The 13,065-nt window shown below is 60.4% G+C and overlaps 1 protein-coding gene across 1 annotated transcript; it reads right to left on the bottom strand.

Moving 5' to 3' along the window:
- Positions 1-2,069: 2,069 nt before the first annotated feature.
- HMG20B (high mobility group 20B) lies at positions 2,070-7,611 on the bottom strand. The gene is made up of 9 exons (XM_058537574.1): positions 7,347-7,611; positions 6,846-6,954; positions 6,080-6,283; positions 5,326-5,446; positions 4,960-5,006; positions 4,612-4,684; positions 4,117-4,332; positions 3,160-3,292; positions 2,070-2,693 (listed from the first exon to the last, which is right to left on the bottom strand). The coding sequence occupies exons 1-9, from the start codon at positions 7,382-7,384 to the stop codon at positions 2,681-2,683; spliced, it is 954 nt and encodes a 317-aa protein (XP_058393557.1). The 5' UTR covers positions 7,385-7,611; the 3' UTR covers positions 2,070-2,680.
- Positions 7,612-13,065: the final 5,454 nt, after the last annotated feature.

Raw genomic sequence — 13,065 nt, 5'->3', positions numbered from 1 at the left:
TGCCACCTGGAACATCTGCTTCCAGACGTCCACGTGGTTCCTTCCCTCACCTCCTTTGGTACCTTGCTCAAATGTCACTTCCTCTCACCACCTCCCCATCTCTCTTCCCAGCTTTCTTTCTCCCCTCAACCCTGAGCACCTCGTGACATGTCAGATATTTTACTTATTCATCTTGTGTCCCGTCTATCTCCTCAACTAGAATGTCAGCTCCAGGAGGATGGGGGTTTCCATCTCTTGTTTCTCCCCGCTGTACCCTGGTACCCAGTGCCTGGCACACTGCGGGCGCCCAGGCAATCTTTAGTAGGGAGTGAATGGACCCCCACGTTACAGATGAAGAAGGAGGCTCCAGGCGCCAGGAAGCGTCTGCCAGAATCCCCTGGAATACAACCCCTAGGCCTCCACAGACAGGAAGTTGAGCTCAATAAACAGGAGTCCTATCTAGGGGGTGGAATGCCATGCAGCAGGACAACAGAGGGCCCTCTGGCCTTCGAAGAATCTCAGAAACCAAACATTGATGGGCAAAGGCAAGTTGCAGAAGGCTTTAGGACATTCGAGAAAATTTATGTAAAGCTTAAAAACCTGCAAAACGTGACACAGCCACACCGTGGGCGGACCCTGAACACACGACGCTCAGTGAGAGAACCAGACACAGAAGGACACACGGTGTGTGATCCCCTTGATGTGAAATGTCCAGACCAGGCACATCCACAGACAGACAGTGGGTTTGTGGTTGTCAGGGGCTGGGGAGGGGATGGGAGTGACTGCTGATGAAGACGGGGTTTCTTTTAGGAGTGATGAAAACGTCCTGGAATTAGATTGTGCTGATGGTTGCACAACTTTGTGAATACATTAGAAGCCACAGAATTGCACGCTTTTAAAAAAATGAACTGGAAAAAAAAAAAAAACCTCTTCAAAATGATGCTCTTTTAGGAAGACATACTTATGCGCTAAAAGTCCGTAAAGACCCAGCCGGGAATGATGAACTCCCAATTTGAAAGGGGGTACCTGTGCCAGGGCAGGGGCGGGACTAGACACACACCTGGAGGGGGGGAGGTGACACTCTCCACTGGTATCTGTCTTCGAGGGCGGCCAAAATAAGGTACTACAAAAGGGTGACTTAAAACAGAAACGTGTTCTCTCCCAGTTTTGGAGGCTGGAAGTCCACCTGAGTGTCAGCAGGACCGCAGTCCCTCTGAATCTTTCCTCGCCTCTCCTGGTTTCTGCTGGTGGCCGGCAATCTTTGGGGTCCCCTGGGGTCTCCAGTGTCCGCCTCTGTGGTCCCACTGCTGTCTCCTCTGTCTGTCTGCGTCCGAATCTTCATCTTCTTATAAGGACACCAGTGGTATTGGAGTAGGGGCCCACCCTGGTCGGGGTGACCTCATCTTAACTAACTACATCTGCAATGACCCTATTCCCAAATAAGGGCACATTCTGAGGTTCTGGGGATTACGATTCCAGCATTATCTGTTGCATCTGTAATTCAACCGCTAACACAGGGGTTTTTCAAATTGTTCTCCCAAATTTTTAGGATGTCTTAAATCTTCGAGTCAACACAGACGTCTCTGAGGGGGGTCCCCAATAAGTTAAGCATAGAATTATATGACCCGGCATTTCCTCTCCAGGGGATCTACCCAAGGGAATTGAAAGCAGATGTTCAAACCAAAACCTGTCCAGGCGAGTTCACAGCAGCATGATCCACAGCGGCCGAAAGGTGGAAACAGCCCAGATGTCCATCAGTGGATGATGGATAAACTCAGTGTGGTCCATCCACGTAGGGGAATATGACGCAGCCATGAAAAGGAGTGCAGCCCTGACACAGCCACACCGTGGATGGACCCTGAACACACGATGCTCAGTGAGAGAACCAGACACAGAAGGACACACGGTGTGTGATTCCATTGATGTGAAATGTCCAGAACAGGCAGATCCACAGACAGGAAGTGGGTTCGTGGTTGTCAGGGGCTGGGGGAGGGCAGGCCTGGGACCCCCAGCAGGGGCATCTTGGGGGACCCTGGGCACATCTTCTGGTCCATTCCCACCAAAAATACCCCACATGCACAAGACTGGAATTCAAATTCCACTTTTTTATTTAAAGAGTCCAGACTGGGTGGTGGCCAAGGGGCCACTCCACGAGGGTCCCTCTGCTGGACGAGGGCGGGGTGGTCAGTACCAGTCCCCCATTCTGGGATGCAGGCCGGGGGCCCCACCCCGAGTGTGGGAGCGGGTCCCCGCAGCGTTCCTGTCTTTGTGGGGGGCTTGTGGTGAGCACCAGCCGGCGTCCCTGGGTCTCAGGTGGGGGTCTCCCCTGCCCTGGGTCTGGGGGCCGGTCCCGGAGAGCCAGTGTGACCTTCCCGTGTCCTGGGTTACGCTGCTGTGTGTGGTGTCCCCACGTCCCTGTAGTGTGTGACGTGCTCTGGGAGGTGAGCAGCCTCGCAGGCCCTGGGGCCGTGGGGGTCTAAGTGTGTCTTGCAGGGCACGTGACTTCTGGGCTGGGGTGCTGGGGGGGTGAAAGCTAGAAGGATGCTGTAGAAACTTAATTTTAGGGGGGCTGCAGCCCCCAAGGTGCAGGATTGGGCCTGGCCCCAAAGGGTGGCCCCCACCCCTCCTCCATGGGGTGGCGGTGGGGAAGGGGCTGCGACCAGAGCTTGGTCTTCTCTGGATCCTGGGGCCGCTGACAATCTCATAGGTGCTCGCTGTGACAGGAGAGAGGCAGGGACTCGTGATGAGGGACCCCCATCATCTCTCAGCCCCCACCCCCACCCTCAGCTCCTCCAAACAGATGCCAGTGTCAGGGGCCTGGAGCTAATCCCACATAACCCTGGCAGCCGGGAGACACCCAGAAAAACCCACGGAGAAGCTCCAGGGAGGTTCTGGGCCCGCCCTGCGGATCCGACCAAGGGGGGCTGGCAGATCCCACCCAGCAGCATTAACACAGCACCGGCCTGATCAGCGCCCCCCAGCGGTCAAATAGCCGCCTGCGTCAAATAAGCCCCATCTGGTGGCTCCCCAAGGGCGGAGGCCTCGGAGGAGATCCCGCAGCGGGGTCCCACCCGGCAGCGCCCACAGACCCGGAGACCCCACTGGAGAGCGAAACCCTCTCATTTCCGCCGGGCCCCCGACCCGGGCGGGGCGGCCCCGCGGCCACCTGGCGGCACGCACCTGGCGACCTGGGCCAGGATCTCCTTGATGCGCACGATGAGCTTCTCGTGCTGCGCGGGGTCGCGCTCGATGGCGCCGTGCAGCCGCGCCATGTAGAAGTCCAGGGTGCCGAGCGTGGGCGTCTCGCCCGTGCCTGCGGAGGGCGGGGGCGGTCAGCCCAGCGGGTCGGGGCTCCCGGGGCAGAGGGCAAAGGGTGGGGGCTGCAAGGGCGGGGTCCTGGGGGGCGGCCGCGTCACTAGGGTCGCGCGGGGGTCAGGGCGTCTGCACCCAGGGAAGTCAAGGTCGGCTGTGGGCAGGGGGCACAAGGTGGGAGGTGGCGAGGCTGGGGTCGTCGTGTGCGTACGGGGGCGTTAGCCAAGGTCAGCTGGGGACAGCTGCGGAAGGCGGGGCGGAGCGTGCCGCGAGGGCACGTGGGCGGGGCGGCGAGAGAGCAGGGGTCGGGGGAGCCGGGGGCAGGGTGCTCTGGGGAGGAGGGGTCATCAGGTGCGGAGCTCCGAGTGGCCAGGGGCGGGGCCCGCGAGGCGGTAGTGGGGAAAGGTAGGGTCAGCAGGGCAAGGGGGCGGAGCCCGCGGGGAGGGACTCGCGATAATCAAGGGCGAACCTAGAATGGCCGGGGGCGGGGCTCGCAGGACAGGGTCACGGGGGTGGGGGCTGGTAGGCCACGGTTATAAAGGGCGGGTCTCTTGATGGTCAGGGTCGGGGCTCGCGGATCAGGATCACGACTCGCGGCGGCCGGGGGCGGGGCTAGCGGGGCGAGGGGCGGGGCCCGGCTGTCGGGGCAAGGGGCGGGGTGAGCAGTCGATGGGCGGGGCCGGCAGTCGGGGGCGGGGTCAGCAGGGCCGGGGGCGGGGCTAGCGGAACGATGCGCGGGACTACGGTGGGGCGGGGCTAGCGGGACGATGGGCGGGGCTGGGGCGGGGCGGGCGCGGCTGGGGCGGGGCGGGGCGGGGCTCGCACCGGGCACGGGCAGCGAGGCGAAGCTGGCGGTGAGCGCCTGGCGCACGGCCTGGAGCTGCTGCTGCAGCGCCAGCGTGCGCCGCTCCTCCAGCGCCAGCTCCTGCTCCAGGCGCTCGCGCGCGCTGCTCATGCTCTGCGTGTGCCGCTGCAGCACCGCGTTCTGCTCCTCGAAGGCCACGTTCATCTTCCGCAGGCGCCGCAGCTCCGCCTCCCGCGCTGCAGCGGGGGGGCCGGGTCAGGGCCTGGCGCCGCCTCCCCTCCCCAGCCCTCCGCTCGGTCCTCGCCCCGCCGCGCCGCCGCCGCGCCTCCCTCCCCGCTCCGCCTCCAGCCCCACACCTCAGCTCCCGCGCCAGGGAGGCGGGGAGGACGGCGCCTGCTTCTAGAGGTCAAGTCCCCCAACCCTGACTCGGCCTTGGCGCCCTCGTGGCCCACCCTCTCTCCCGCCACCTGCCTCCGCTGAATCCCCACGAAGAATCCCCTGTCGTCAGCGCTCACCTTTGTTTTGGTCCAAGAACTCTTCAGTGAAGATGGGGACGTCGAAGGTGGAGAAGCCGTCGCAGTCCCCACCCTGCGGCGACAGGACAAGGCGGCAATGTTTTTTTTTTATCGGGGGGCGGGTGCAGCCAAACTCCCCCTGGGATGTCCCCCAAGCCTAGGAGGGTCTCCTCCGGCCCCCTGGGTCGGAGTCCGTTTAACATTCCCAGGTGTCGCTGCCCCCTTCGGCTTGCACACCTGGACTAGGGGCGCCCACTTCCTCCCATGGGCGTTGGTCCTGGCTCACCCAGGGGTCTAGACCTCCAGACCTTTCTCGCCCAGTGCTCTCCTAGGAGGAGGGGCGCTTACCTTGTGTCCGTTCAACAGCGTGTTCATGAGCCCGGAGCCGGAGTCCTCTGGTGGGGGAGGGAGGAGGGCCGGGTCAGCCTCCCAGGTCTCCTCTGACCCCATGCTTCACACAGGTTGTTCCCCCTGCCTGGAATACCCTCCTTCCCCTCGCCCTTGGTCAGCCCCACTCATCCTGGCGCAGGCTCCCCGCCTGGGCCGCCCCGTGTCTGTGTCCCCATCTCAGCACCCATCCGCCCTGTTCATTCCCAACTGTGGTTATGTGTCTCGTCCCCACTGGCCTGTGCGCGCCATGGAGGGGGTGGGTCGGTCTGCCCGGGTCACCTGTCAGAGCAGACACTCAGCTGCCTCGGGCGGGGCCCTCCCCACCTTTCTTGATCTTCTTCTCCTGGATCTTCTCTGCGCACATCTTGTAGGCCTCCGACTGCTGGTACGCCCGCAGCTCCTTCATGTATTGCTGCTTCTCTCGCTCGGCCTCGTCCAGGTACCGCTGGCGGGGGCGGCACGACAAGGCTTGGCCCAGCCGGGGGCAGGGCAGGCCTCGGAGGGAGGCCAAGACCCCTCTCCATCACTCGGCTCCCTGTGCTCCACTCCCCAGGGTGCCCTACTGCCCTGCAGACAAAACCCCGCCCTCTGCCTGCTCCTCGGGGTCCCTCCCAGCTCCCGCGCCCCAACTCTGGCCTTATGACCCCCCCCCCCCCCGGTGCCTGAATCACTGCAGCCCCCACCTCCATGCTGTGCCCATGTCTGGACTGCCCTCCCGCACCCACTTCTGCCTGCTGTAATCCCACTTAGAAGGTGCCAACTGCTGGTATTTTTTGTTACGTTTCTGTGATGCTTTTGCAATTTCTGAATGAATCACCAGAATTTGAAAATCGGAAGGTTTCCCATAAAACTCCAGCCCCCACCCTACTTCTTTAGCCGTATCCACATTGGTTATTCAGTTTCACATCTACTCTGCCCATGACTACCCTCCCCTGCCTTCACCAAACCGGAGAGGGCCCATGGGTGGTCAGGTCTCCAGGCGGAAGGAGGGACCCTCCACGCCGGCGCCTTTGGGGAATGTGGCTGTTGGGGGGTGTCCGAGTTTGGGGGGAGGTCAGTGGTCCCGGGCCTTCCCCACCTGCTTCTCTGCCGGCTGCAGCTTGCTCCACTCGGCGCCCAGCATCTTGGTGATCTCGGGGAAGGGCAGGTCGGGGTGGCGCGTGCGGATCTGCTCGCGCCGCTCGTTCAGGAAGCGCACGTAGCCCGTGACAGGTGCCTTGGGCCCGTTCGGCAGGATCTTCTTCCGCTTCTTGCCCTTGGGCCAGCCTCGCTTCTTCACGGGCTGCAGAACCGGACTGGCCGTTAGGAGGGGCCTGGAGGGCTGGGGCGGGGCTCAGAGGGGCGGGGGCGGGGCTAGGCAGGTGGGCGGGGCCTATCCAAGAGCTAGGACCTGGAAGGCCTGGGGACATGACCTGGTCAGGGGGTCAGGATTGGGAAAGGAAAGTTAGGGGAACCCTGGCCAGGGGTGAGCGGATCAGAGGTAGTTGGGACACAGGTTCAGCCCGGGGTGGGGCTGGCTCATGTTGTGGGCGTGGCCTCTGGGACGTGGGCGTGGCTTCTGCGCCGGAGGGAAGGCCCGTAGGACGATGGGAAGGTTCCTCCCGCGGGGAGGGGAGCACAGGGCAGTAGGCGGAGCTGGCACTCGGCGGTAGGCGGGGCCTTGGCTTAGACTGGCAGTGGGCCTCCTGGGGGCGTGGCATCTGACAAGGGGTGGGGTCTCCCCCTCCAGAGGGAAATCTGGACTGCGGGCGGAGCCACAGCGAATTCAAATCTAGTCCGGGGCGGGGCTTCAAGGCTGGGGGCCAGACCCAGGACCTCCCCGACCACAGTGCGGGGGCTCTCACCTCCTCCTCGTGCGACCCCTTCTCGCCGGCCCGCGGGCCCTCGCCGCGCTCTTGCTTGACAGCCACCACGAAGCCCGCATGCTGGCCCGGAGCCTTGCCGCCCGCCGGCCTGGAGCCACGGGACGCCAGGGTCACCCCCACCTCCCACCTCCCCCACCTCCCATCCCGACGGCGGTGCTGGCAGAGAGGGTCCTGGGAGGAGGCGTCGGGACAGGAGCACGGGGTGGGGACCAGTAGGGACCCCTGGGAGGGCCTGGAGCCACGGGACGCCAGGGTCACCCCCATCCCCCACCTCCCACCCCGACGGCGGATCTGGCAGCGAGGGTCCTGGGAGGGGTCGGGACAGGGGCACTAGGGGAAGCAATGGGGAGCCCTGGGGGGGTGGCTGCCCCAAGTGGGGGGACTCAGGACCCTGGGGGGCGGGGGTCGAGGAGCTCCGACGGGGCGGGCGGGGGCGGGACTGCACCCCGAGTGGGCTGGGGGAGGGGATGTCGCACTCACGCGGCGGCCGCGCCGGGCTGTTTGGGGCCGTGGGACATGGCCGCTCCCGGCCGCACCTGGAACGCAGACGCGTGGCCGAGTGAGGGGCGCCCGAGCGGCCGACGGCGGGGCCCGGCGGGGGAGCCCCGGAATGCCGGGTCCGGGGCGCTTGGCGGGGCCGGATCCGGGGGCGGGGAGGCCCTCGAGGGCGGGCGCCCCAGGGATCCTTTGTTGGGCGATCGCCCCCCGGGAGGCCCGCGTCCGCCCCGCCCCGGCCCGGGAGGCGCCCCGCCCCGGCCCCGGGACCCCCGCGCCCCCGCCCCCTCGCAGGGCCCCGAGTTCCGCGGCTGTTTTCACCTCCAAAGAAACTTTCCCGGACCTCTCGGCTGCTGCGACGCTCCAACCAACCGCCCCGAGCCCGCCCCTGCCTTCCGCCCCGCCCCGCTCCTCCCCCGGCATGCTAATGACGGCCTCCGCGAGCGGCCGATTGGGTGCGGCCTCCCCTGGGGCGTGACCATGCAGATAAGGGTCGGCGCGCCGCTCGCCGATTGGCTGGGGTGGCCGCTGAGCCGCGTGGGAGGTGGGTGGGGAAGGCTGCGGGCGGGTGCGTCAAGTTCGGCTGCGCTCGGCCGCTGTCGGGACCAATCAGGGCGCTCTGAGGCCTCACCGGGCGGAGCCTCTTAAAGGGCCAGTAGGCGCAGCGCCGGCTCCTCCTCCCCGATTGAAGGCAAGACTCCCCGCCCCTGCCAGATCCGGGGACCTGCGGAGCCGAGTCGGGCCCCGCCCCGGTTGCCATGGGGACGGCGGCAGGTTGCTAGGGAAGGCGCTAAGGTCCTTCCGGCCAGCCCCCTGCCCCAGGGCAAGGTGAAACCTGTTCTTAGCACCCTGTAAACCTGGCTGGGGCGTTTCCCATTTAGCCACTGGACTTAGGGCCCTGCTGTGAGCCCGCAGGGCTTTCCCCCTGGGGCCTGGGCTTTCCCTGCAGTGCACTGGGGACATTCACTCTGTCCGGGACCAGGAGGATGGGGTGCTGCGAAGCTGAGACCGGGAGCTGGGGCTGGGATCAGGAGCTGGGCTGAAAGCATTTGGAACAAAGTGGTGCGACAGGAAGGCTTCAAGGAGCTCGTGAAGGTGGAGGGGCGGAAGGCTCTGCCCTGGGATCTTGGGGACACCCCCAGGCAGCAGACTGGTCATCTTATGGCCTGGGCTGGGGCTGCCCCTGCTCCCAGGTTGCCAGTTGGCCCATTAGACCCTAAAGAGTCTGCCCACATCACCTCCCTACCCTCACCTCCCTCCACTCTCCCCCTCACTTTCCTCACACCGGCCTCCTCCAATATTCCTCAAATACGTCCGTTTCATTCATTCCCACCTCTGGGCCTTTGCACTGGCTGTTCCCTCCACCTGGAGTGCCCGCCCCAATTATCTGCCTGGCTCACTCCTTGATCTCCTTCAGGTCTTTGCTCAAATGTTCCCTCCTCCGTCAGGCTTGAACCCCACCGCACACACCCCGTCTTATTTTTCCCCATATGTCCATTTCCCCCATATGACCTGCCTCTTTGTTCATTGCCATATTCCCAGCGCCGAGAACAGTGCCCAGAGTCGCTGCTCAATGCATATGCGTTGAATGGACGAATGAATGCATTTCCTGTAAATTTCTAAGAGGCAGGTGCAGCCGCTTTGGAAACCAGTCTGGCAGTTCCTCCAAAGCGGAAATAAACATGGAGTTACCGTGCGATCCAGCAATTCCACTCCCTAGGGATATGCCCGAGAGAATGGGAAACGTGTGTCCACACAGAAACCTGTACACGAGTGTTCACAGCAGCAGGATTCACAACAGCCCCAAAGTGGAAACAACCCAAATATCCCTCAACTGATTAAGACAGAAACAAAATGTGACCCATTCATCCGATAAAATAGTATTGCCTATAAAAAGGAAGAGATTGCTGATTCATGCTACAACACGGACGAGCCTGGAAAACATGACGCTCAGTAAAAGATGCCAGTCACAAAAGGCCGCAGGGTGAGTGATCCCATTGATGTGAAATGTCCAGAACAGGCACATCCACAGAAACAGAAAGTGGGCTCGTGCTTGCCGGGGGCTGGGGAATTCGTGGAGAGGGGGAATGGGGTTTCTTTTTAAGTGATCCAAATGTTCTAAAACTAGACTTTGGTGATGGTTGGGTAATTCTGTAGATACACTAAAACCACAGAATTGCACACTTTAAATGGGTGCATTGTATGGTATGTGAATTACATCTTAATAAGCCTGTTTGCCCGAGAGGCAACCTAGGGCCAAGGAAGATGAGCTGCCCTGGAATCTCGACAGACCCAGATTCCAGACCCTGCTCTGTTGCTTCATCGGCTGTGCGAGCTCCTGCCGCGCCTCCCTGATTGGTTCCAAACCATCTAGGTGAGACTTCCAAGCTGGAGGCAGCGGAAGACCCGCCCTCCGAGCCCCGCCCCTTTCGCTTGATTGACAGAGCTGGTGTTGCCATAACAACTGCCCCTCCCCTCCCGAGGTACCACACAAAGATTTCAGCGGTCTCCTTGCACATCAAAACGAAATGAAAAGTTTTGAGGTTGCTTTTGAGAGCAGTTTGCAGCTCCTTGGCCTCAAGAGAAATGCCTTGCTGCGTGGATATTTTCTAGAAAAAATAAAAATGTCTTCAATCTGAACTGCATTGCCTTCCGTCCAATTCATGCAATCCATACACCCTCCCACCCCACAAGCAACAGATAAGCAGCATTTGTGTTCTTTGATCTTGCATCCTTCATACATTTATCTAAAAGCAGATCCTTTTTGCCCTCTAACTGTAAATCGGTTTGTCCGAGCAACATGAATTTCTCTTAGTTCCTAGCTCTCAGCAAACCAGTAACCAGAGTTGCCTAAAGCCATATAATTTTGTTAATTTCTTTGCATTCCTTTCTGTGCTTCATTTGGAAATCTTTATAGTGTGAAACCAGCAAGAATATCCCAATTTGTGGTCCCAGAAACAGGAGATCCATTAAGGATGGCTTCAACGTCTTTGCTTTTGAAATTAATTTTTATTTATTTAGTTTTAATTTTTTTAATTTTTTCCCCCAAAGCCCCAGTAGATAGTTGTATGTCATAGCTGCACATCCTTCTAGTTGCTGTATGTGGGACGCGGCCTCAGCATGGCCGGAGAAGCGGTGCGTCGGTGCGCGCCCAGGATCCGAACCCGGGCCGCCAGCAGTGGAGCGCGCGCACTTAACCGCTAAGCCACGGGGCCGGCCCTGAAATTAATTTTCAAATGCGAATTGATTTCATTTGTACAAAAGTAAAGTAGTGTAGTTAGAGCCACCATACCTCCGCCATACTCCCCATTAGCAGCTTGTTACATTTCTGACTAAAACTTTTCCTACAAACTGGGTGACTTAGACAACAGAAATATATCATCTCATAGTTCTGGGGGCCAGAAGTCCAAGAGCGAGGACTTGATCAGGGCTGGTTCCTTCTGAGGCCGTGCGGGAGAGTCTGTTCCACGCTCTCCTAGATTCTGGGGGTCACTGGTGATCCTTGGCGTTCCCTGGCTTGTAGACGCATCACCCCGATCTCCGCCTCTATCTTCACGTGATGTTCTTTCTGTGAGTATGAGTCTGTGTCCACATTTCCTTTTTTATTAGGACGCTAGTCACATCAGATCAGGGCCTGCCCTATTCCAGGGTGACTCATCTCAGCTGATGACATCTGTAATGACCCTATTTCCATATAAGGTCACATTCTGAGGTCCTGGGGGTTAGGACTTCCACCTGTTAATCTGGCGGGGGGGGGGGGGCGCACAATACAAAGCACAACACACTCACACACACGTACACATACCTGTGTGTGTCCGTGTATTCCTCTAAGAGATGTGAGGTCATGTTCTACTTTTTATGATCACACTGGCTTCCTGCTCCTTCCACGCCATAACCTTTCTCCCCGTGCCTGTATACAGTAGGTGCACAGCAGTGCCTCATTCACCCTGGGCTGGGTGACATTCCACCGAGTGACTGCACCGCCGCGTGGTTCATGAGTCCTGGCTGACTCACCTTACGGTCCTGCCCAATATTGCTCACTACGGCCCCCACTACAAATGTCCCCCACCTGCTGTCTGGGCTCCCGGACCGCTTCTCCAGGATAGGCAGGAGGACACGAAATTGCTGGGCTGCGGCGTCTCCTGTTTAAATTTTTCATGCTTATTTGCCAACAGGGGGTGCTTCAACTGTTCTGCACCCCCCAGGAAGAATCAAGCCGCCCTCGGTGCTCCCAGAACATCCCAACCCTCCTCAGGCCTTTTTAAGGGGTGAAGTTATTACAGGGGATTGCTGTAACAGGTCTTGACGGGAAACACAGGGGTAGCAGCTGCCTGAACAAAAGGATGTGGGGACCGGGTCTCAGACTTCTGAGGACGCTGGACCGTCAGAAGCTTGTGGGGGCAGTGCTGAGCCCCAGCTGTGTGATGTGAGCAACTGATGAAAACTCTCTGTGCCTCGGTTTGCCCCTCTGTGAAATGGGATAATAACCATGTCTACTGTAGGAGGTTGTTGGAAAGAGCTAATGAGTTTAATTCACGCGTGATGCTCAGAATGGGGCCTGCCAGTCAGGCTACGTAAAATGTTAGTTTCGTCCAGGAAGACTCAAAGCCCGTTACAGAGAATTTCTGGTGGAGTGCTTCCCACCCGGGGCCAATTCGGCCCCCAGGGGACACGGGGCCAGGTCTAGAGACACTTTTGGTTGTCACGATGGGGGGTGCTCCTGGTACCTGCACAGGACAACCCCCCACCACAAAGAAGAATCTGGTGCCAGGTGTCAATAGCGCTTCCCACGGCCTCCAGGAACCTACTTAGTGGTGTTTTCTCACCTCCAATTTACAGAAAGGGAAACTGAGGCTCGGTGGCTTGCCTGAGACTGCCAGGATGTGATGCTGCCGTGGCTGCCAGAGCCCACAGCCACCCCGGGGTCTCAGGAGGCGTCTGCTGAGCCTCAGAACCCTCCCCCACTCCCTCCCCTCCACCCAAGACCCGGTCATCCTGGGCCTGGGTCAGAGAGCGGATGAAAGAGAGCATCCCCCATCCCGAGGCTGGATGGGGGCCAGCAGGACATCTGATCTCCGGTCGGGGGAGGGGGGACGCCGGCGTGGCGTCCGGGCAGCTGGGAACGCTCTGGGGACATCAAAAGCTGCCCGGATCTCTCCCGACCCTGGGCCTGTCTGTGCATCTGTCCCACCCGGAGGCCTGGGCATTCATCTCTCCTTCCCTACATCCCTCACTCTGGGCAGGGCCTTCTCTGATCTTCCAGGCCAATCTGAGCACCTCTGTGATTCGGGGCACAAGTGCCCTCCACTGGTTTCCCCACCCACGCAGCTGGGGCCTGTTCTGGAACAAACCACCCCACCCCCATCCCCCAGGGGACTTTTTTATCTGACCTTCCCACCCTCCCTCAGAACCCTCCCATGGCTCCCCAGTGACCGGAGGGTGAGGTCCTGACTCCTTATCTGTCATTCCGTCCCCCTCCTGGGCTGAGTCCTCCAGCTGCAGGCTGACCCTGGGAGGCTGTTGCCCGCTCAGACTAGGGGCTTCAGAATCTTCCTGGCTTCAGCCTCTCAGGCAGGAGGCCAGATCCACTGAATGAAGGAATCCATGAACGAACGAACGAATGAATGAATGAATGAATAACATGTCTCAGGGATAAGAAGCTTAGGCTAGTGTATTTCTAAAAGTTATCTTTCATTTCCCTCGG

Source organism: Diceros bicornis, unplaced genomic scaffold, assembly GCF_020826845.1.
Source record: "Diceros bicornis minor isolate mBicDic1 unplaced genomic scaffold, mDicBic1.mat.cur scaffold_67_ctg1, whole genome shotgun sequence".
Classification (NCBI taxonomy): Eukaryota; Metazoa; Chordata; class Mammalia; order Perissodactyla; family Rhinocerotidae; genus Diceros; species Diceros bicornis.
The sequence above is the reverse complement of the archived record's forward strand: the minus strand, read 5'-3'. Positions and strand labels throughout refer to the sequence as shown.

Coding starts and splice junctions, on each gene's coding strand:
- HMG20B (XM_058537574.1), bottom strand. CDS start 7,384: ATGTCCCACGGCCCCAAACAGCCCGGCGCGGCCGCCGC. Junction 6,284..6,845: donor AGGGGTCGCACGAGGAGGAG/GTGAGAGCCCCC, acceptor CCGGTTCTGCAG/CCCGTGAAGAAGCGAGGCTG. Junction 4,333..4,611: donor GTTCTTGGACCAAAACAAAG/GTGAGCGCTGAC, acceptor CCCCCGCTGCAG/CGCGGGAGGCGGAGCTGCGG.